At 32.9% G+C, this 24,698-nt stretch overlaps 2 protein-coding genes across 28 annotated transcripts in view; one reads left to right on the plus strand and one right to left on the minus strand.

Moving 5' to 3' along the window:
• Window positions 1-4,747: 4,747 nt before the first annotated feature.
• On the plus strand, window positions 4,748-16,256 carry LOC115965644 (mitogen-activated protein kinase homolog D5-like). 4 transcript variants are annotated; one of them, XM_031084907.1, is made up of 4 exons: window positions 4,750-5,183; window positions 5,264-5,393; window positions 6,197-6,204; window positions 10,339-10,625. In XM_031084907.1, exons 1-4 carry the CDS (start codon window positions 4,915-4,917, stop codon window positions 10,352-10,354), a joined length of 423 nt encoding a protein of 140 aa, XP_030940767.1. In that variant the 5' UTR covers window positions 4,750-4,914; the 3' UTR covers window positions 10,355-10,625. The 4 variants fall into 4 exon arrangements, with proteins under 4 accessions (XP_030940766.1, XP_030940767.1, XP_030940769.1 ...); XM_031084906.1 differs by lacking the exons at window positions 6,197-6,204; window positions 10,339-10,625 and adding an exon at window positions 16,185-16,256 and having other exon boundaries at window positions 4,748-5,183; XM_031084909.1 differs by lacking the exons at window positions 6,197-6,204; window positions 10,339-10,625 and adding an exon at window positions 12,467-12,487 and having other exon boundaries at window positions 4,751-5,183.
• Window positions 16,257-16,806: 550 nt separating this feature from the next.
• The window catches only part of LOC115963691 (putative disease resistance protein RGA1), a 46,522-nt gene continuing 38,630 nt past the window's right edge, over window positions 16,807-24,698 (minus strand). For 4 of the 24 annotated variants that reach the window (XR_004085894.1, XM_031082811.1, XM_031082790.1 and 1 more), the window contains 17 exons: window positions 23,810-24,067; window positions 23,462-23,666; window positions 23,223-23,307; window positions 21,980-22,240; window positions 21,167-21,805; window positions 20,978-21,065; window positions 20,560-20,622; window positions 20,082-20,153; window positions 19,008-19,085; window positions 18,811-18,850; window positions 18,609-18,700; window positions 18,282-18,363; window positions 18,022-18,117; window positions 17,857-17,944; window positions 17,636-17,742; window positions 17,297-17,419; window positions 16,807-17,216 (listed from right to left, as the gene is read on the minus strand). The gene's annotated coding sequence lies outside the window, so the exon portion shown is untranslated. Of the gene's footprint in view, window positions 17,226-17,296; window positions 17,420-17,635; window positions 17,743-17,856; window positions 17,945-18,021; window positions 18,118-18,281; window positions 18,364-18,608; window positions 18,701-18,810; window positions 18,851-19,007; window positions 19,086-20,081; window positions 20,154-20,559; window positions 20,623-20,977; window positions 21,066-21,166; window positions 21,806-21,979; window positions 22,254-23,222; window positions 23,308-23,461; window positions 23,676-23,809; window positions 24,071-24,455; window positions 24,539-24,698 lie in introns of those variants that run through there. The other 20 variants (XR_004085893.1, XM_031082803.1, XM_031082800.1 and 17 more) reach the window with 20 other exon arrangements.

Here is a 24,698-nt window from a genome sequence, read left to right on the forward strand (position 1 = left end):
TTTATGCAGATGAGGCTGCAATCGCCTCTCCTCATGGACCTATAAGGCATATAAGCATGTACCTTGGACCAAACTAGATAATAGGCCAGACTAAGAATTTCGACAAGAGAAGAAAGATTTTTCTCCCAAAAAAAAAAAGAGAAGAAAGAATTGGTCTTAGCAATGAATTGTACAAGTTACAACCCAACCCAGTTTTCATTCCTATCTTTGCTTTTTAATTTTTTATCGAGTGCCAAGTTCAATACAATCTGATAATTGTTTCTTTGACTACCATAGAGAAAATTTGAACTATGGAACATGTATTTTGTTGACAAGAACTTCCTCAATTCATACTTACGAGCTCAGGATAAGATGCCTGCATATTACATGTACAAAATGTTACAATACACCTTAGTAGCATAGGCATATCTATAGTTCAAAATTCAAATTTTGTCGAAAGTCCCTGAAGGGACGGGAAGATGGGAGTAAGCATACTGGTCCTTGGAAATTGGTGGCAACATAAATTATACTCTCTCCGTCCCATTTTGTTTGTCCTGTTTGAAAAGTCAACATTTTTAAGGGAACATCATTTATTGTCTTGTCTACCTTTTAAAAATGTATAAGTTTTCAAAAGTACCCTTAAATAAATTTATCAAAAAATTGAATTAGTAAATTAATAGGGGTATAATACGAACATTCGTAAATTAATAACTTTTATTTTTAGAAACAAGATAATATTTTGGAACATCCCAAAATAGAATAGAGGACAAACAAAGTAGGACGGAGGGAGTATCTACCAAGGAAGAACTAACATTTTAAGAATAAGGTGGTCAAAGTAATAACAAATATAAAAATCTAACTAAATTAAAAAGTTCGTATGAAAAATATGAAGAGTTTGGCTGGGCCCAATCATTTATTTTTTGTTGTTGAAAATGTTAGAAAAATTTATGGGTGAAATTCTAATTCTTGAAAAGTTTAGGGGAGCCATGGCCCCCAAGCTTAAGTATGTAGTTTCTCTCCTCTACCAACAATACTAACACTCATAATTGGGTCCAAAAAGATGACAATGGAGTGAAATAGTTCCTTTAGAATCACAATAGACACTTGTAAGATGGATGTTCCAAAAAACAAAACAAAACAAACAAACAAATAGGGACAAGATTCCAATACAGTGTAAGCAAGCACGCAAATAGAAGCAAATCTATTAAATGTAAAGGAACAATAATAGAGAGCAAGCATGCTTCCAAAATAGAAGCAAACCTAGTAAGTGTCAAGGAAGAATTTCATATGATCAGATAACTTCATATAGAACAGGAGTGCTAATTTTGGGGTGGCATGGATTATACTTCATGGACATCAATCATGGGTTCAACCCTTAATTGTCTCTCAAAATTGAAGATTTGATTCGACTAATGATGTTTGTTCCCCTAAATTGTTTTACATAAGGTGGCCACTTATTTTAATAAAATGGGAAAAATAAGAAAAATAATACATTCCTTTATTAATTGGATTATAAAAAATTCACGTCTTTTTGTTTTTTAATGAACAAAAAATGGGTAGAAGGCGACCAACGTGGCAATTCTACCTAAGTGTGACCATAGCTCAGCGCATCTTGTACATCTCCCAAAGACCACTAAACCACACTGCTCGGTGGTTCAAAAATTCACATCTTATTAGAATATAAAAAGCAAAATTACATAACTTCGTTTCTAGATATAATCTAAAAAAAATTACTTGGCTTTAAGCCCTATTTACATTCTAAAAACATTTTAAAAAAAAAAAAACATATAATTTCTTTCACTCTTTATGCATTCTATGACTTCTGTCCATTCAATACATACACGGATAAGAAAATGACAGAACAACAACAGACACTATATCACTGCCAATCCCATATTGGGAGTAATCGCAAGATGAGATAATGTCAAAATGACCAATGCAACAAGATGCTTCTCAAGTAAATAAATTGGAATTAAACATGCAGACTCTTGCATGTTCGGCTTTAAATATGTTACAAAAAACTTAAAGCTAGTTTTTAAGCAAAACCCAATCACACAACATTTTTTTAACTGCTGATTTTTTTAATTTTTTATTTTAGATGTAGAGTTTCAATTTATGATATCTACTTCTAATGATTACTCATTATCCTTTACCATTAAACCAAGACACCAATTAATATTTGGTGTAAGCAAGAATAGAATTTCAAATCTCTTATTCAACGATTTGGCATGTGTGCAAATTAAACATATTTTCCTTCTAATAAGAAAATTTTAAAGGACATTTGGCTCCTTTGGTTTCTGTGTTTTTTTTTTTATTTTGGGATAGAATTCATGTTACGAACTTTGTTTTTGTGGGAAATTTAATATATTATACAAGAAGGGAAGTCACAAACACGTTTCCATTTGAAGTACCACAGGAAAGTTCTTCACCTAATAGTACTTTCCAAATTTCCTCATGAGACAATAAAAATAACGTAAAATAAAACCTAGGCATTGACATGTACCGATGTACGTGACAATTTACATTGATTATTTTCACCTAACCTTTGACAATGTATCAACAAATGTTTGACTTTACAACACAGAAAGTTCTGAAGGACATACCCTGCATTTATTAACCCATTTTTATCACCGTATCTTCTTTATCATTTGAATCATTTCTTGGAATGCTGACCGACTTCCCATACCTTATAATTTTGCTAGACTTTATAATCATCATTAATTTAATTAAATTAACAAGAGGAATTCAATCTTAATTCATTCTTAATATTTAGGATCCTAAATAGTTGAATGAATTTAATCATATATAATATATAGCCTAAAATGCAAAATGCATCCTCTAAATTTGACTAAAATTTATTTTAGTCCTTTAACTTTGCACTTATTTAATTAAATTCTCTAAATTTAAAGTTATTTAATTTAGGTTTTTGTCCAATTTTATATAAAAAAAAATTGTTAAATATGCAATTAACTAATAAATAATATATTTTAAAAAAAAATTCTTACATAAAAATTTATAATTTTTTTAATTTTTTTTTCATGTAAAAATAATTTTTTAAGGAAATTTTTTAACAAATTCAACATAATATCTTAATTGAATAAATTTGAAACTTAGAGTATTCAATTGAATAAAAGTAAAGTAAGATGACTGAAATGAATTTCAGTTAAACCTAGAGAGTGCAGTTTATATTTTAACCTATAATATATTATAACTCTATCTAGGACACAATTTTTTTCACAACTTATTAAGGTGGTAATTTGTAAGTGGTAGACAATTACTTTCACATGAACATACCACTAACACTACTTTTATTTCCACCACTCATAATCTATCAATAGAATATGTGAGAGTAAGTTGTATTACTAAACTTATTAATATATTAAAATGGAAACTCAATTAATAATCCAAATTAAGATTCTAATTGTACTCTAATAAGAGTAATGTTAGAGATACAAATTTTTTTACAAACTGCTGATGTATGGTGAGTGGTTATTGGTAAATGAAAAAGTGATATTAATGATAAACCTAGATGAAAACTAATAAAAAGCTAGTCACATTAACAGTTTGTAAAAGTGCTATAAAATAGTTTGTGGTTGTAGCATTACTCCTCTAATAATGTGTCTAAGTGTTTTTTTTTTTTTTTTTTTGAGAATTGTGTCTAAGTGTATTTAATTATACAATACACTGATGTTAGATTTTGAATGTTAGATTTTAAATGTACTCCAATTTCATATCAAGAGTCTTTCTAGATATACTGTCAATTACATTTACATGCAAATTCATGCATCTAAAATTATAAAAATATAAACTTGGGCTAAATTTAAATTTATTATACTTCTATATAATACTATAAATGTGTTTAGTTCCTTACTTATTATATAGAAACATTATAAATATAATTGTGGTTATTTTAATTGCACATTTTTGTATATGCACTAATTTTAAGTTAGTCATCAACTAATTACAAGTTTATCATCCCTCTTGAGTCATTTTATGTTCATATTAACCTTCAGATTAAACAAATAATTAATTTGTCAATTAAAATACCTAATTAGTCATTGAATTTTTATTCCATGCACTAAAAAGTACATCCTTCTCTTGGAGTTGAGCCAATGGGTCTTTAATACTTCATTAATTATAATTAATTCTTTTAATAATCAATTATAATTACTCATTTATTATTATGACTTGTCTTAAATTATTTAAAATTAAGCATGTGCTTTAATTCACATACATGATCTTATAAATCACTAAGTAAGGGATTAAAGAAGGTTCCTCCAACTTGATTTGGAGAAACACTTTATCTAAAATAAAAGTAAATTGTAATTTTCTAAAGAAAAAAAAAGTTTTTGAATTTTCTATTATCAAAAAAATTTCAGTTTTTCATTTTCAAAAAATTATTTTTTTGAGTTACACACGTACACTTACACATCTCCAAACCCCTTTTTTTTTTTTTTATTCTGAAAACAACAAAAATAATTGTTGTTTTGAATATTGGAAACAGAATTAAATTGAATCAATCAGAAAACAACAAAAACAAAAACAAACTCACAGTTGTTTTAAAAACAGAATTTGATTAAATACAATATATTAGTTAGATTAAATTAGTTTTTTTTTGGGGGGTATTTTACTAAAAAATCCCAAAAAAACAAAAAAATACACGTCGCTCTCATATATCAACAAACTTAACCAACCCAAAAAGGAGAAAACATACCATACATTCACTCACACACAAACACAAACACAAACACAAACACAACAACAATAACAGCAATCATTTCATTTCATTTTCTTTTATACTTTATATTGGTTTTGTTTTTTTTTTGCTACTCCTACTTTACAACAAATTTACGAGTAGAAAGAAAGAAGAGCTTTTGAAAGAGAGAGAGAGAAGAAAAACGACAATCATTATCATAATCAATCAGATCAGAAAAAATGGACGGTGGAGGAGCAGTGGACGGTGGCGGTGGTGTGCCAGCTCATCCTGGCGGAGGAGACGCCGTGATGACGGAGGCTCAGCCGGAGTCTCAGAACTCGATGATGCCGATGTCGGCGACGGCGGCGACGACGGAGAACATATCGGCGACGTTGAGTCACGGAGGGAGGTTTATTCAGTACAATATCTTCGGTAACATCTTCGAAGTCACCGCCAAGTATAAGCCTCCCATTCTGCCGATCGGCAAAGGCGCTTACGGCATCGTTTGGTCTCTATTTCTCTATCTCTTTGTTGGATTTCTTCAATTTCATTTTTTTGTTTTTCTGAATCGGAGAATTTTTGGTTCAGCTCGGCCTTGAATTCGGAGACGAATGAGCACGTGGCGTTGAAGAAGATTGCGAATGCGTTCGATAACAAGATCGATGCGAAGAGAACTCTACTTGAGATCAAGCTGCTTCGTCATATGGATCATGAAAATGTAAAACTCTTTCTCTCTCTCTCTTAATTCTTCTTCGATTTAATGCTTAATTTGGTTTAGTGGTTATTGATTACTTAGCTAAAACTGAAAAAAAAAAAAAAAAAAAATCTAATTAGGTATATTAGTGTGTTATGAAGTGTATTTAATTAATGGTAACGGTGAATGCGAGAATTGACAAATTTTTTCGATTTATTGCTTAATTGGTTTAGTAATTAGTAATTATTTCGTTTTTAATAGAAATTTGATTGCTTTATGTTACTTAGCAAAAACTGGGGGAAAAAAGAAACAATGAATTAGGAATAATAGTGTACTTAAATGTGTTTTGTTGTGTTGTCTATTTAATTCAAGTTGTTAAATGAGGAATTTAGTAATGCATTGAAATTATGTTAATATCGCCTTTTTCGGTATAAATCTGAAATAAGTGTCGATTTTGCTAAAAAGTTCAGTCTTTTGTATTTTCTTGATCTCTTCCAGTGTTTTATGAAATGAATGATAATAGAAAGCACAATTAAGCCGAAACTGATTCAGAATTAAAAAAAAAAAAAAAAAAAAAAAAATCTTTGACAAGTAAATAACTTCAATGAAAAAACAAGGTACACAGATAATGTGCTAAATATGTATTCTAGCGTTATCAAGAACATATTTGATTTATTCTACCTTTTTCAGATTTGTAATTACGCTGATATATTGTAAATTAAGCAACCCGTTGTTTTTCTGTTTGTCATTTTTCAGTGATTCCTTTCTTGCCTTTTCAAATAATAAGATTAGTGTGTACTGACTACTGAGGTCTTGAATTGATATAGCATTATAGTTGTGGGGCCCAACAATTTTTGGGCCAGCTCCATTTATTCGTTGGAGCCCAAAGGCCCAAGCCGAGGAAGGTTATGGCCCAAGCACGGTAATGCAAGTACAAAATAGCATTGGGATACAGCCGAGGACGATTCAGTCCTCGGCCTGTCCAAAGTCTCCTCGGAAGAAAGGGCAAAAATGGTATAGAAACAACTTGGGAAAAAATCTAAAATATCTGTGCCAATAGAAAAGGGTATGCTGGAAAGTGTAACGACCAGGGAAAGCTGCCCTTACTGCCATTCAATACTCTGCACCTGACAGAGCCATACTTTCCAGCTTTTTCAACCACCCCCAACCACTCCGGGTATGGGCTGATGGGACAAGTATCAGTCTTGGAATGTCGATCCTACACGTGGACGAAGGATAAAAAAACACAGGCTAGTATAAAAGGAAAAGTACGTAATCCATAGAAGGGGCTGGGAAAAATGGCCAAAAACCAGAGCCTCCCAGCCCGCCTCCAGGAAAAAGACTCCAGGGGCGAATATGACTTAACCATGTATGTACACCACGAAGAACCCACCGTCTGGTGACTGAGGCCTAGCCTTTCAAACCCACGCTCTACAAATGATGTTGTTTGGGCCTTTTTACATGCGAACCCAACACTGTTAAGGTTCGTTACGAATCGTGTCCTTACAATTGGCGCCGTCTGTGGGAAGGCTTGTGTGTAGGCATAGGCGGTAGGTCGAGAGAGTTCCTTTGTCATTTCTAACAGCTGGTTATAGAGTTCTAGTGTAAAGGTCCGCTAGAGGATTCTTGACTAGGGGCTACGCTTGATAGCGTCAGTCGCCTGGATGGTTCTAGGGGCTTGGCCAAGGAGCTAATTCCCCTAGAGCCAAGGTCCCACGCCAAAAAAAAAAAAAAAACTAAGTTTTGGACAAAACCAAGGTATTGTATGGTCCTCGGACTCAAACCTATGGGGAAACCAACTACTTAGATGAGAAAACTGAGTTTTGGACAGAACCAAGGTATCGTATGGTCCTCGGACTCAAACCTATGGGGAAACCAACTACTTAGATGAGAAAACTGAGTTTTGGACAGAACCAAGGTATCGTATGGTCCTCGGACTCAAACCTATGGTGAAACTAACTACTTGGATAAGAAAACTGATTTTTGGACAGAACCAAGGTATTGTATGGTTCTCGGACTCAAACCTATGGGGAAACCAACTACTTGGATAAGAAAATTGAGTTTTGGACAGAACCAAGGTATTGTATGGTCCTCGGACTCAAACCTATGGGGAAACCAACTACTTGGATAAGAAAACTGAGTTTTGGACAGAACCAAGGTATTGTATGGTCCTCGGACTCAAACCTATGGGGAAACCAACTACTTGGATGAGAAAACTGAGTTTTGGACAGAACCAAGGTATTGTATGGTCCTCGGACTCAAACCTATGGGGAAACCAACTGCTTAGATGAGAAAACTGAGTTTTGGACAGAATCAAGGTATTGTATGGTCCTCGGATTCAAACCTATGGGGAAACCAACTACTTAGATGAGAAAACTGAGTTTTGGACAGAACCGAGGTATTGTATGGTCCTCGGACTCAAACCTATGGGGAAACCAACTACTTTGAGGAAAAACAGAGTTTTGGAAGAAAAACAGAGTTTCGTAAAGCCGGCTACTTAACAAAAATTCTAAATTACTCAATCCTCGGCTCAAATACCATAAAAGGTTAAAGCTATTAAAGTTGTTAAGAAGATGGTGAAACGCCCTACTACTCGGCAACCTGGAGGGGCTGTTCATTTTGTGGGTTGTATGTCCTCGGATGATTACTTCCTACACCGCACCGAGTGTTCAATTGTCATCTCGGCTATTGTAAAGTAAGTATTATTTCCTCAGGTCGGCATTATAATGCCGAACAACTCTATTAAGTTCATAATAACATGTTTTCCTTAGCAAAGGTTTCAACCCTAAGTGTCATTTGTTCAAGTGGGCATTATTGTGCCAAACGTCTCTCATGAGTTCATAATTGTATTTTTTATCTCGGTAAGGGATTTTGGCCCTAAGTATTTCTTTTCCAGGTCGGCATTATTGTGCCGAACAATTTTATTAAGTTCATTATAAACATTATTGTCTCAGTAAAGGTTTCTGCCCTAAGTACCATTTGTTCAAGTCGGCACTATCATGCTAGATAATTCCAACAAGCGTAGAGCGAGATCCTTTTACTAACTAGGATTTTGGCCCTAAGCATCATTTATAGTATAAAAACAAAAAAGAAGTCTCAAGATAGTACATCTATTCATGGCACAACCATTTCAAAGAAGAAGAGATAGGATATATGAAATAAAGCAAAGACGTCTTTTATTAATATGAAGATGTATTACAGCGTACAATGAAGGGCTTAAACAAGCCTACATAGAAAACAAGCTACAAAAACAATATAAAAAAAAAAAAATAACAATATAACAAATAAACAGTCCGAGGTCTTTTTAAAACTCATCTCCGCAGTCCTTCGAAATTCTGCCCCAGTAGCGCCCATATTGAGAGGAGGACCTTCTTCAGAAGAAGAGGGAGGAGATGAAGAGAAAGAAGGAGGAGAAGAAGAGGGAGGAGATGAAGAGAAAGAAGGAGGAGAAGAAGAGGAAGAAGGAAAAGCGCTAGGATGGATCTGGCGGTGGAAAGAAGAAGAAAGAGAGGCAAAAAGAGGCGCCAGTGAACGAAGAGAGGAAGAAGCAGGGGCACTTGGTCCCTGCGTCAGTCCTGACTCCTAACACACTGGCGCCATGTTAGCTATGCTCATGAGAGAGCAGCTGGTACTGATAATGGGTGTCCTCGGCTCAGTTACGCCGAAAGTTTGACGTGACTAGCCCCTGCTTCGGATTTTGGCTGAAAGGAAGGTGAGACAGATCTTGAGTCTCCGCCATCCCTGCCCTAACCGAGCCATTTCAAGCTTTATTAGAACATGGTATTTTTAGGAGGGGTATGGTTCCTTCATTACTTATTATTATGGTGAACGTATCACAATTTAATGTATAACTAGCGGGTAAAGTAAACTCTAGAGGAGGCTAAGGATTTTAGATCTCAGAAGGATAAAAAGGGTCTCTGTACAAGAGCAATAGCCTCCTACTTTTCTTCTTATATGAAGGGCAAAACGGAAGGCATTTAATTTATCCAGATTTCCAAGAGAATCTGTAAACGAGGACGTACCTGTTTCACTTCCCCACATCATCAAACAAACCATCGAATTTAAGTAGTCTCGTAAATAGAAGTCATTAAAGACGCGTTTCGGATGATCAAACGGCGAGAATGCGTCAGGAGTAAATTCAAAAGAATGTCTCGTAGACCGGTACATTTCCTGGGCAGATGGAGAGTCACCAACATTAATGAAAGGCTGAATTAAATGAGCCATAATAAAAGGCTTGGTATTACCAAAACCCTCCTTTCCAACCAAGAGGTCGGACAGCAGGGTTTTGAGGGGCTATTGTGGGGCCCAACAATTTTTGGGCCAGCTCCATTTATTCGTTGGAGCCCAAAGGCCCAAGCCGAGGAAGGTTATGGCCCAGGCACGGTAATGCAAGTACAAAATAGCATTGGGATACAGCCAAGGACGATTCAGTCCTCGGCCTGTCTAAAGTCTCCTCGGAAGAAATGGCAAAAATGGTATAGAAACAACTTGAGAAAAAATCTAAAATATCTGTGCCAATAGAAAAGGGTATGCTGGAAAGTGTAACGGGGAAAGCTGCCCTTACTGACATTCAATACTCTGCACCTGACAGAGCCATACTCTCCAGCTTTTTCAACCACCCCCAACCACTCCGGGTATGGGCTGATGGGACAAGTATCAGTCTTGGAATGTCGATCCTACACGTGGACGAAGGATAAAAAAACACAGGCTAGTATAAAAGGAAAAGTACGTAATCCATAGAAGGGACTGGGAAAAATAGCCAAAAACCAGAGCCTCACAGCCTGCCTCCAGGAAAAAGACTCCAGGGGCGAATACGACTTAACCATGTATGTACACCACGAAGAACCCACCGTCTGGTGACTGAGGCCTAGCCTTTCAAACCCACGCTCTACAAATGATGTTGTTTGGGCCTTTTTACATGCGAACCCAACACTGTTAAGGTTCGTTACGAATCGTGTCCTTACAATAGTACAATATGTATCTAGCACTTTCTGCACTAGCTCTTGCCATCTTCCAAGAAATTGCTCCTTTGCCAGACTCCTCTTGGATACAAATTCGTTGGTAATTTTTTTATCTAAATATTTTAGATCAACTTCTTATTTGTTATGGCAACTTGTTTAAATTATTTGATCTAAATAGTTGCAAGTTGTATTATGTTGTGATATATCATCTATTAGTTGAGATGTCTTTTTGTGCATGGTTGTTAGTTTTGTGTTGGTGTAGTTGGGATGATCATGTATCGTTGGATACATGTGTCTATACTATATGGTAAGTTTTGTATTGATTGTATTGACTCTATTAGTATGTATAGTCTAAACGTCTAATCCATAAGCATGTAACTTTATTTTGGGCCAGTGTAAATTTCAGATATTAGGCCTAATCTTGTCCAACAACTAAAAAATATATCAACATTTTGTTTTTTTTTTGTTTTTTGTGGAGATCATTATGTTTGTCTTCATTCTCTTTAATTTTTAATTTTTATTTATGGATTTTTTTTCTCGTTTTTCGTTTGATTGACTCATCTATATCCTTCTATTATTATATGGATTAAGACTTTATACATAGGGTTATATGACCAAAACTAAAACAAAACTTGTTAGTGTGGCCAATTTGATTGTAAATCGATAAAATATATGATATTCTACGTGATATACAAATATAAAAAATCAAGTCACAATATGATTATAATTTTGAAAATCTATATTTATGAAGAACAAGAAAGGCATGTTAATGGGATTTCTACCATTTAGAAAATAATGAGTCACAAAAAAAAAAGGGTCTGAATATCTCCTCTCTTTCTCTCTCTCTCTCTTAAAAAAAAAAAAAAGTCCGAACTTCTCATATTCACATGCATTTACCGAAAATCTAAAACACGTGTGAACATGAGAAATTACGCTTGAATAATTTTCACCTCAAGTATTGAGCACTTTATCTCAATCAACGCAAAAAGGCCAAAATCCAAATAAGATAGGGAAAAAAATACAGCATCATTCTTGTATACATAGGAAAGTTCACCAAAGCAATTGAAAATATTCCAAGATCAACATATTCATAAAATGGACAAGCTAATCTATATAAAACATTTGATTGCTTCAAACGTGTTGGACGAATCGTAGCTATTATCTAGCCATTGTACATCTCTAAACATCACAAAAGTGACATACAAGCCTAATAAGTTGTATGACCGGAGAAGTTAATCCCATAACTCAGTTTTTTACATAGCTAATTAGTTTTTTACATAGCTAATTCACCATTACGGCTCATCAAGAACTTCTACCATTAGGTTGGGTATATCCGGAGTCAACTTGACAGAGTTTGGTTACACTCGATGCCCAATTTCTCTAAAGTCTAGCTTTGCTCTAACAATCAATCCAAGATTTGGGGTGAACAAGATTTTTTTTCCAGATTTGACAGACAACTTTGGTCAATCAATCTTCCATAAAAAAATGTCTTTACTCTTCAGTTTTGGCTAGTTCCATATTGTTAACAATCATACAAGTACAAATTCTTACCAAGATTAGCAGAATGGTCCTGGCTTGAAGGTGATATAGTAACCCTGCCAGCAGTGCATAAGATTGTATTTATGGATATATCACCATTTGAATGATATTGTAGAGAAATCTATGAGATGCAAAAATAGAGAAAAATATGCGCCAAAGAAAAACAATTACACAAGATATTATTTATATTATGTGGTTCGGTAATTTGTCTATGTTTATAGAGTTATAGTGATTTCACTATTTACAGTAAAAAATGCACAATTTTGTTATACAATTTTTCTCTTTGAAAAAAACACACCAAACCCTAAACTAAAAACAACAGTATTTCACTCATGCACAGAGAATTCACAATGGGCTAAACATGAGTCTAAAAATTTTCCCCAAGGGCATTGCCCCAGACCCCCATAAAGCGGAAGCTTGGGCCGATTCAAAAAGACATTACAAATTTTGGTACATTTGTACAAATTGATACATTGTCAATTATAATAAAAATCATTTCTAACATTCATTTTGTATATAGTCAAAAATCTATCAATAACATTCATTATTGGGTTGCTTAATAAAATACTGAAGCTTGCCATATTTCTCTTGCTTCAGCTGTAGGTATGAAATATATTTCAAGCCTACGTATTGCAGCACAAGGATTAAGCAAAAGACAAGAACTATAGTTTGTATGGAACCTCCTGGATATAAAGAAGGGAATGCTGAACAATAACCCAGTTTAGACCTTAGAGAAACACTCGATTGTGAAAATGGTGATAAAATATTTTACAGATAACAGCGAAAGGTATACATAAACATGCTAAAGACATTTCTTTGTATTCTACAATGACAATGGTTAATCCAAATGACAAAAAAGAAGACATAACATAACACTAGGAGGTCTTTTCTAAGTAACCATGACAAAAGGTATACCTTCAGTATATAATTCAGTTCTTGGAGAAGACTTTCTATTGTTGCTGCAGATGAGGTCACCTATTTAAAATATTAGAGTACTATATATAAGCAGCAATAATTGAAACACTGACCACCACACTTCACATTCTGATGCAATTGCAATAGCTTTTAATGTTTTCCATGTACGAGCCCAGGGAATTGAAAAACAGAATGCTACTAAAGAGTGGGTTTCCAACTATTTCAACTACTCTACCCGAGATTTTAGCAAATCTGTCAAATTTAGAACCTGCATTAAAAAACATTCAACATAAATTTAGTCACAACCAGAAGAGAACTACATTTTCCAGTGGATTTTATGGGTTACAAGAAAAAGTAATACAGTGAGTAATAGTAAAGCTTAAAGCTGGAAGTATTAACTAGGCACAATTTGTTCAACCTTGATTAGAAAATAGCAACTATCCTTGATTCTTTTCTGGGTAGACTGCGAAATTAGTTTATGAAAGCAATTTAGGTTTAGCATTCATACCTGTATGTTCTATCTTTTTCGCTAATAATATAAAAGGTGTGAATGTTAGCAAACGTTATACCAATTCATATTGGACACGTACGAAAACAAAGGGTACTGCATAAATAAACACAAAAATAAGTACCACTAGACTTGTTTCTATCCTTAGAGGTCCAGAATCTGATAAGTATTTTGTACTCGCCCAGACAATTCTAGTTTCATTCCTACTCCTGTATAGAAAGCAGCCTCTCTCTTCACCCACGACAGTTTTCCTTGGCATGTCATAATTTGCAATACATGAGTTGTCACCAACCAAGCATGACTTGCTAGTTTTTCTTGGTAAAATACTATTTTGATCCCTAAACTTTACTAAAAGTTTTTTTTGTTCCTAAACTTTAAAAAGTTCTTTTTTAATCCCTAAACTTTGTAAAAAGTTTTTTCAAAGTTTAGAGACAAAAATAGGAATGAAAAAATAACTTTTTTTTAATAGTATAGGGATGAAAAACAAATGTTTAGTAAAGTTTAAGGACATGAATAAAACATTTTCAATAGTTTATGAGTGAAAGATGAACTTTTCAATATTTCAAGGATGAAAAACAAATTTTTGATAAACTCTAGAGACCAAAATAATATTTTACCCTGATAAAAATCTTTCAAAGACCAAAGGAAGCCATCCATTGCTTAACACCAAACAAAGATTAATTTTCTTTTCTCTCAAAAAGAAAGTCTAATACTTGAGAATATATGCATATATGAATATTGAATAGGAAAATCAGTACTCACCCAACACATCAGTAACGGATTTCAATTCCACAGTTGCTTCCTATAACATCATCCACATCACAAGTTAGCAACGCAACCAAGAGCGAACTGTTCTAAAGACGTAGAAGGATGAACTTGCTCCAAACATTATAATCCCAACTGCAGGTGTACAACACCAAACAGAGGCTTTGTAATCCATAATATACTTCAAAAACTTGTCAATCATTGCCACTTGATGTTAAAAATTAATAAATGACAAAAAGTTGTAAAGAGTCCACAGTTCTTAATCTAATCCATATACTTGCTCAATTTGCCAATTTTCTCTGAAAAATGAAGGTCGAATCCTTCATTATTTTGAGCACCCTGCCTCATCATTTAAGATGGGCATTTCAAGATAAATTTATTATTTTAACATAATATCAATATTTTCACATTAAAACCCCTGTAGAGAAAAAATCAGCATTCATGGTTTAGTGCCAAATTTGTCACCTTCACTGTCTGTAGAAGTGAGATAGCCTCAACTTTTAATCCTGGTACATAGCCAATACTCAAAACAATGCCATCATTTATATCTTCTATGTACCCACCAACATCATTGTCTGAATCACCAGCAATATATCCCCACGTGACCAACATTTACATTTAAGTAATAAAAAAATTAAACAAAAGACTTGTAAAAAAGAATCAACAAAAGTAAAACCATTATTCTTCTGTGATAGCTTCCCCAATAAATGACAATTTACCAATTAAAAAGTAGCGGAGAAAACTTTAATTTTTGAACATTTTATCTATATATATTACTATTCCTTAACAATGAACATACATCTCATATAGAAAACTTTAATTTGACATGTCAATAGGCATACAAGTCAAGTGTCTCAAACTCTACAATTTACAATAACAATGCATTTTTGCAGTAACTTTTCAGCAGTCAAATATTCAACAAGAGAAATTTATGCATTAGATAAACATTAAATAGAATAAACAAGTGCACAGAGATTGGAAGAAATGTTAGATTTTGAGATGTTGAAAAAATGTAGTTGATTACTAACAAGTAACAACAGAACCATTTCCTAAACAAAGAAGAAAAAGCAGATGCAAAAGTAGAGAAGAGAAGTAGGAAAAAAAAAAAAAAAAAAAAAGAGCTTGCCAATGGCAGCATCGAAGGCATCTCTTTCTGCAATGATTTAGCAGAAACAGACATACCCATTTTCCTGAAGAAGAAGAAGCTGGACCAAATTTACATGCGGTGGCAAACTTGTAATTAAGGAGGACCAAAATTTACACTATACTCGAGAAACATTTCATTGATATTGAGTACCGTCTTAGAAAAAATTCTCCTTCTAATTACAAGTGGTGGCAGACTTTTAATTAAATCAAACATGCCTTCAATTTTATTTTCTATTTTTTGGGTAAAACTAAAACTAAAATATATTCCTTCTTTAAAAAAAAAAAAAATATAGTGTAGTAACCTTTTTCTTTTTTTTTTCGGAGAAATAGTGTTGTAACTTGTACATAGGTTATTCAATATATTTTTTAGGAGGTGAATTTAACCAATAAGATAAAAATAGTGTTATCTTTTCGAATAATAATTAAAATAAAAACAACCAAATGTTTGAAATCTACTAGAAACAATTTTTTGAGAATTAATTCAATTGGGAAACTTAATTTACTTATAAGTAATTTTTACTTTTTTAAAGAAATTATATAAGTTAGCTCAAGACTATTCTACTTTTTCTGAATAAGACATTATTCACAAACATAGCTTCGATTTTCTTTTTCTCCTTTAAAGTTCCAGAAGTCCACAGAGTGCTGGAACCGACTTTAAGTTCATTGACAACTCTAATTATGGCAAAATATATATTTCACTGATTATTTCTCAAGTGCACACTATTTTGTCACAATTGTTTCTCTGTGAAATTTTTGTTGCATTACATAAAGTGATTTAGGAAAGATGTTCACAACTATTACTTCTTTGGCTAGTAATGGGTAAAATGTGGAAAATTGGTAACCCAATGACAATACTGATATCTTTAAAGCTATGACACTTGATTTGTGTGTGTGCACTTTTGTAATTTGCTTTGCTGTAATAATTTGATGCACCATTTGCTGGGGTTTCAATAAATAAGTTTCTTTTCCACCGGTTTGCAGGGGTTTCTAAAAGACAAGTTTCTTTCTCATTATAAGAAATTCCGTGGAGTTATTTGAACTGCTGCATTCAAGATGTGACTGGTCTTATAGGGGCATGATAAGGTTCAGGACAACTAAAAATTTAACGATTAACATCTCTAATTGGCATTACTTTTTAACTTGTGATGGTAATTTTTTTTTAATTTAAAATTTTAATGATGGTAAATTGTTCAAGTGCATCTCTCTATTATAATATCTCATATTCTTTTGAATTGCCATATTCATATATGCTTAAAATTCCCTCTAAATGGAATACAAGCTTGGTTTCAAAAAGTGGAGAATGGATGTTAGGTTCAATCCTAATTTTTGGCATTCGAAGAGAAATGTCTGAAAAATTTTGGTGAGATTCTGTTGTTTAAATAACATTTGGATCTCCCAAAATTTCAAAACTGAGATTAGGGTAAATCACAAGGCCACATGAATCAAAGCTCTCTTAGATAACTTGATTTTTCCAAATGTTGTTAGGAGATTTTGCATTATGATTTTGTGTTGGGCATTGCCCAAAAATAGGAAGAGGATGCCCCATCAAATGTGTCTTATATGGCTTAACATTGTAACAGCTAAGGTATTTTCAATATTGAAATGAACTGCAAATCCATCTGTAACCCTTTCATTAGTCTAATCATGGTGGCCAAAGAGTTAATTGGCCCTTTTATAGTCTAACAGGAAACACAATTTGAAAATGATTACAAGTACAAAACAAAGTGTTCCTGATAAACGTTATTTATATACAATGAACTACTATGAAAACTAAATCATCTTAGGAAAAATTTCTCAATATTAATAAAAGGGAGAAACACTGTAAAAGCTTTTGATCATGATCCATATACTTGGCATGTAATCTTGAGAACTCCAATTCTTTCTTGCCAAGGACAAGCTCTAGTTCAGAGCAAGTTTCAACGATGGTTGATGATGTCAAAGCTGAAAGTGAGACAGTAGAACATGTTTGGAGTGGCTATATTGTTTGATGGCTTGTGTAACACTGAGTAGAACCTGTGTATTCTATTTTTGGTTAGCGCTTTGTATAACCAATATCAGAATTGGCCAACTCGTTCACAAGAATAAAAACTCACCCATTTATCAGAAGTTCAAATCAAAGAAGCCAGCATGGTCATGCATATACAGGAGGGTCAAACAATGTAAGAATGCCTTCTAGTTCTACCACTGTTGTGCATCTTGCTCTTTAGAATTTTCCCCTTCAAAAGATGAAGGAATGCAAAAAGTCATCAGTATCTATCAACATAGTGGTAGTTTGAAGTTCGAGCTAACAAATATCAGTTTTAGTCATAACTGACTTAATTGTTAGAAATTTAAAGCCATATTTGTTAGTAATACAATTAATGTCTAAACCATATGTTACTAATTGAATAACAAAAAATATAAGTCAAGTTACAGAGATACACGTCCATTACCTTAACTACTAACAGTAGGGAAATATCCTCCAAACATTTGTATGAACTGGGGCACCCAAACAAGTTGGCCTCTTAAGTAGGACAACAAGGCTGATGAAGAGAGAAGACTGCAAACACTAATTGAAGTTAGTATTATTCAATGCTTTGGTAGAGATATGTAGAAGCTATTATTTGTGAAATGAAATCAATGTGTATAAGATGGCTAATCTCCATACATATACCTCAATGTGCAGTAAAATGTTGAACTCACTGGCTATGAGGCCATGATAACAGCATAAGATTCGATAGGTGGATGAACTATTATGAATTCTGTTTAGTAAAAAAGATCCATTGGTTAGTAAAGATATAGGAATGGAAGTAACTATGGTGTAAAAGCTTAGCCTCACATTACATATTGTTGGTTGTCAACTTACTGGTGCCAACTAGTAGGAAACACAATGGATTCCTTTAGTATCCAAGGTTTGTGGACTGACCATAGAATCCTGTTCAACAAGTGGAACACATTAGCTATCCATGTTTGGGCAGTAAGGGCTGGAGAAAGACAATCATCATTCTTAAGGCCAATTAATGATCATTAGAAAATTTTCAGGGCTAAAAACCAAAAACTAAAAAAGAAAGAAAACTCAGAAATAGTAAAATGGCTTACCAAAACCCATAACTTAATCTTTGACAAAAAGTGAATCATATTCAACTTTCAACTTTCTCCTCTTTATTGGGAACATTATCTTCTGCCATAAGTATAACAACAAAATTTCATAGTTTGTCATTGATTATATCTCAAGATTGAACATTCAAATCAAGATATATATGATGATCATCAGTATGTAAGTAGACTAATCACAAATGTAATATATAAAAGTGTTGAAGTCATTGCCTATCCCATATTATTCGAAATGATTATCTGAAAATTCTCAGGGATAAAAGTAAATAAAAAACAAAAGAAAGAAAACTCAAGAATAGTAATATGGCTTACTGAAATCCATAACTTGATCTTAGGTAAAAATGCATCAAATTCGAGTTACAAGTTGTTCTTCCTTATTGGGCTCCTCAATTTCCTGCAAATATCTAAAGACAGAATTTCATAGTCTCTATCATTGATTATTTCTAAAGATTGAATATTCAAATAAAGATATATATGATGATAACAATATGTAAGGTTAATCACAGATGCATACCTCAGAATCTAGAAAAGTGTTGAAGTCACTGCCACGGCGACTTTAAGTTAGGGACCCATAACATAAGATTTGAAAAGAGGATGAATTGTCAGAAACCGAATATATTCAAGAAAGAAAAGAGCTATTTCTGATTATATAGATAGGAAATGGAAGCAACATGGCATAAAGTGTAAACCATAGGAAAGCCTAGTCCTTACTTGATGCATTGTCGAGGGTGATATCGAATATACCCAATCAACAATTGCAGATGCATACAAGTTATGGTTCCAGTTGACCTGCAACCAGAAATTTTTGAGGAAAAAATAAAAAGAAAGAAAACTCAAGACAATAAAATTAATGTAGCTTGAGATTCAATGGAAGCAATTCAATCATAAGTAATACAACTTACTGAACATTACAATTTGATCTCAAAAGAAAAAAAAAAAAAAGCTAACCCTCTCATTCAATTTGTTTTGAATTACAAGTTGTACTTCCTTATGTTGTACACTGTACAGTAAACCAGACTTTAAGTTTATCAACAAATCTAATTAAAATAGAATAAATAATTTTTCATAGATTATTTTTCAATTTCAAAACTAACTTCATATAAATTCAGAACATCAACAAATTTTGGTGGTCTTAAATTTGAATAACTAAAGAGCCTTATTAATCCAAAATTGATAAGTCAAAACTTAACAAATGAAGACAATATAATAGAAACTAAAAAGCCCCGATCAATACATTGTTGGTACTAGTAGCCCAGAATAAACACAACTCACACACGCACATAATCTCAAGAAGTTATGAATTGATTTTTCAAATGAAAATACTTGATTTCTGTTGTAGGGAGGAAATTTGAAGATCCAAGTATGCTATGCAGCAAAATATGTTGAACTATATAAGCAAACAAAAATTCTATGAAAACTATTAAAAATTAAGTGCATAAGCTATTCTATTTCAAAGTGAAATATTAAACAAAAGGATATTTGAGAAAAAAAAAATACCAATTTTAGATTCTTTAGAGCTTAGATTAGGAATCAAAAGTTTATCTAGATATTTACAATCTTAAATTATCTATGCTGAAGTAAAAGAACTCTAATTGGGAAATGAAGTATTTCCAGCATCTGCTAGTTAGTAAGGTACCGCACCCTTCCCCCTGCTGATAGATATCTCAACTTCTTGCAAGTTGCATCTATTTGAAGACAGCTCATCAAATAAATGAAAGGTTCTCCAACTATAGTGGAAAGGCAACCACTCTTGTCAACTCTTTGATTTTCAAATATGTTACTTACGCTTGCTGAAAAAGACGAGGCAACAACTTGTGCATAGGTCACCACCCAAATAATGTTTGATTTGCGTGCAACCTGAATTGTCAGACAACCTTTAGACAAAAAGGGGGAAAAAAAAGTAAAAAGAAGCAAGTTCCTCCAACAATTCAACAAATGATTTTTCATTCTTCTATGGATCCAAATTACGTTACCAAAGTCAGATAACGCCACAATACAGAGTATGTAACTGGAAAATCATAATGAGTATGCAATTCAGCACATTTACTTCCCCATTTGATAGAATATGAGAATCTTTAGTAATAGAGAAAACTTAAATTTTGAAAAATAGCGGATGCTAATGCTCTGAAGTGTGAAATAGCATAGAGTCTCAGCTTTAGATTTTGAAATGCTACCAATAATAGATCCATGTCTATGATTAGAAAATGTAAAAGAAAAAAAAAGTTCCAAAATGAAAAACATGGAAAAGAGCAAATTACATTACCTTGAAGAATTCCATATAACTCACACAGAGTTATCAAACTCCTGCACTGTTGTCAATTTGCCACTGAAATACAAAGCAACAATGAATTTGAAAGGGAACAAAAAATTTAGTAAATGGTACACAAATTTTTTTTTTTTTTAAAAATAGTGATAATAAATTTTTTTGGAAGAGAGATAGTAGAAGAGAAGAAAAAAGCTCGCAAATTTTAGAGAATAACAAAGAAGCAATGAAATCAATTTAGAAGTCCATCTATTGTGATTCAAAGTGAACAATCTTTTATCCCTGGTCCACTCTGACTACTTCTCTCTCCTTTTCAAAGTGAACAATAAAAAGAAATCAGTTTTGGCTCTAATCTAAAGCTTCACAAGTGTATAAGTTAAAATAAACCTTTAACTACTGTGTCGAATCTTCCACTTACATGTCCAAAGAGAGGGATTGCACTCCATCTTTACTGGAAGGTAGGGGCATTCTTGTCCCTGGAATTCATTTCTTGAAGAGATACAAAGCTTCTCCACCCCAACACAATCAATATTAATGACTCAAACTAATGATATAAATGGGTATCAATATAATAAAGATAAAATGACATCTAAACTTACAAACTCACCTCAAAATTTTGTAGGTCCTGGAATTTGTAATAAGTAGGGGAAGAAATCTAACTGTTCCTATACTTGCCACCATGACTGAGTTCAGCAGGAAATATCTTATTCCTTCTTTTCACTGGCTTGGATTTCATCAAAAAAGAGCACATTATGGCTAGAATTGATGTAAAGTGTCTATTTTTCATTTTTGAAAATGACATAGGTGATCCTTAATTTCCCTTTTCCCTTTGCTATGTATGCTTTTCTGAACTTAGAATGCACAAACGGTAACAAATATAATGCTAGAACTTTGAACTACAATTGAAAAGCTAGATTTCAAGAAAAGAGAGCAATTACTAGGCCAATTGTTAAAAGTACAAAAGAAAATCTAATAATTGGCTAAAGCTCAAGAACAATATAATATTGGGAAAATATCAATCATTTTGTGTGAATTTAAACTTTATCCATGACACTTATGCAAGCATGTATTAAAAAAAAAAAATTAAAAAGGAAAAAAAATCCATTTTTCATGCATTATATTATGTTGGGGGAAGGGCAATAAAAAAGAAATTAACAAAACCTTTCCAAGAGAGTTAGACAGCTTAAGTAAACAAACCTGTTCACGCATTAGCGGACCTTGGTTGAAATTCAAGAACCAAGTCTTCCTATAGACACATTATGCCCAAATTATGAGAAAAGCTTGAAGAAAGTGAATATATTATGGAAGAAATAACAAATAATTTATGAATGAAATTTTGATATTTCATTCTTATATGAAAAAAAATACATACTAGTATTCAAGAAAGACAGAGCAGAAAGTCAGTTATGGACGAACTCACCACCAGCTTTTTCTGATATCACATGAGCTTCAAGATGCTACTAGGTGGATGACATAGCATTCAATCTGTTTTAGATGACAATCTTGGAAAACCCGGGGCATTACCTTCAGCTCATCCTTCCTTTTAATGATGAAAATCTTGGACGATAAAATATCTAATAGATTGCATAATGTGGTGAGGCATAGTATGGGAGCACATGCATCAGCTTTAGGGAATCATGATTGCCATATGCTGCTCCTAAGTAGAATCTTCCCTTCTCTTCTACAATGGGATACTAGGGCCATCAGTAATAGAAAAAACAATTATAATTCCACAAATGCAAAAGGAACGTTACCCAACTATGTACACAAAGGATTATAATATGTAATGATTATTCTGAATAACCATCTCATATGAAAACATAGTTGTAGCACATGAAACAAGCACAAAAGATTCCTTAGTTTATTGTTATTAATGTATGTGGCCAAGGTTTAATATCCAAAACCAAAAACTTGAAGAATTTATTCTATTGAGCTCACTCACTAGTCTAGTTTCCAGAGTATGAAAGAGAAAAACTCCTCAAGTTCTTCAAAATTTGAATCCATCTTGAATAAGAGACCCACTTAAGCATTAAGTAACTTGGAAAAACTGAGAAAGTCTGTAATCAAGAAAAGGAATAATAATTCCCTCTTTAATTTGAAGAAATCCTTCACTTTGTTTTGTGCACAAGGATCTTTTATATGAACTTACAATCTCTAATGCTCAATTTAATTAGCTAGCTTTTGAAGTTTCCAAATGCAAAAGCATAATGTATATGCCCATTGATTTTCAATGATTGAATGGCTAAATAAAGAACACAACATGTTGCTAGATTCATAAGAGAGACGAAACATGTCAAAAATTTAGATAGAAAAAACAAAGGAAAAAGATGAGGACGTGTGATGATTTGCCAAGTTTAGTTACCTTCAAGCATAAATTGTATTGTATTATTACAATATGGCGATCCCAATTGTTGGGATATAAGTAATATTAAATTTCTTAAGTTCTTGCTCCAGTTGTACTAATAAAATAATACCAACAGTAATCACGTCAAAAGAAATTCATAGAATATTTTGGATTGACAAAATTTTCTTTTCCTTTTTCTATGCAACCGGTTTGTATATGTTGTAGGAAAAGTGATAGGGAAGAGGGGATCTTTGGCATGAATAGTATATTTGTTGGATTCATATAATACTTCATAAATGAGAAGAGAAGAAAATCTTACCAACTTTAAAGAACTTCTAAAAAACTCCATTGAATTAGTCAATTGTTCTTCCAGCTGAATACAATATATATGTTGTCACTAGCACCTGCACATGAAGACAATATAGTTCATTAACAAAGAAAAAGATTGAGGGGAAACTAAACTAAGATAGGAAGAAAGTAGGGCAATTATGAATAGAATCGGTTGATTTAAGGTAAAGCATCAGAGAAGAGATGAGGATTAAGTTTAAGAAAACATACCACACATACTGTTGTAATAATATATATGTGAACTTCAAACAGATTCCTCTTTTTAAACCATTCCCCATCTTTGGACCAGGATGTATCGTCGCCCTCAACACATCTATTTATTTAACTTTGAGACTGTTATGAATGGATAGGCATAGCAATTTGGTGATCAAACGCATGAAATCCACTTTAGGGAGATAAGTAAGGTCCTTGCATCCTATAAGTACTAAATGTTGAAGAGAGAAAAGTTAGTCCAACGACTCTAGCAAATTGTACATTCCATAATGTCAACAATTTCAGAAAATAGTAGATGAAATAAAGAAATAAGAAGAATAGAAGATGAGATTTGGGGGAACTCACAAAATTTTAATGAACTCCAATCAAATAGGAATCAAATTGACACCCCCACTAGACTGTGTGCAATTGTTAGCCACTCTGGCAACAACCACAATAAGCAATAACTTCTAAGAAATTCTTGACCAATTTAAGAAACCTTCCACTTGGCTAACACCAGAGAACATCTCTTTAGTAAGGGAATTGGACCTCTTGAGGAGAGAAAATGTTAACCCATGATCCACTTAAGTACAGTATGCAGGTCTTGTATGAAACCATCCGTTTCTACTAGAGCAGAATGTTAGGGCCATTAGTAACAAAAAATAATTAGTTTTAATTCAGAAATGCTAAATCCATAAAATAAGATCCACTCAAGCCATCAAAAACAAAAAAACAAAAAAATCTTGGGAAATTTTTATACAAAGAAAACTTCAAATGCAAGTATTGCTTTTGACTTTACAAAGTTCTACAGTTTATAAGGTCTTAAAAAAAATTATATAAATAAATTTAAGAGCTTATCTCTTAAAGAGATTAAGAGAGAGAAGCTCTTAAAATTTTAAATCCACCAATAATTGAATTGTAAAATAAAATTACAAAATAGTAGTGGGAGTACGTTATAAATTTTAATAGCAAAACCAGAGGTAAAAACAAGTTTGGTTGGCAAGTTAGATACCTCCACGCCTAAATTGTAAATTGTATCCATCCCAATGTTCAGATTTTATGAAGGTTTGTCCAATTGAGTGACAGTCCAACAGTAATCTAATCATGCCAAAATAATTTTATAAAAATACTACTGAATATTAAATTCAATGATAGAAGAGAATAGAATATGCAATCCAGGATACTTCAACTGATCAAATCAGAAATTGCCAAAACATTTTAAAAAAAAAAAAAAAAACAAAAGAATTTGGCGGAA

This window comes from Quercus lobata, chromosome 10 (assembly GCF_001633185.2).
Source record: "Quercus lobata isolate SW786 chromosome 10, ValleyOak3.0 Primary Assembly, whole genome shotgun sequence".
NCBI lineage: Eukaryota > Viridiplantae > Streptophyta > Magnoliopsida > Fagales > Fagaceae > Quercus > Quercus lobata.

Coding starts and splice junctions, on each gene's coding strand:
- LOC115965644 (XM_031084906.1), top strand. CDS start 4,915: ATGGACGGTGGAGGAGCAGTGGACGGTGGCGGTGGTGTGCCAGCTCAT. Junction 5,184..5,263: donor GGCGCTTACGGCATCGTTTG/GTCTCTATTTCT, acceptor TTTTTGGTTCAG/CTCGGCCTTGAATTCGGAGA. Junction 5,394..16,184: donor GTCATATGGATCATGAAAAT/GTAAAACTCTTT, acceptor ACCGGTTTGCAG/GGGTTTCTAAAAGACAAGTT.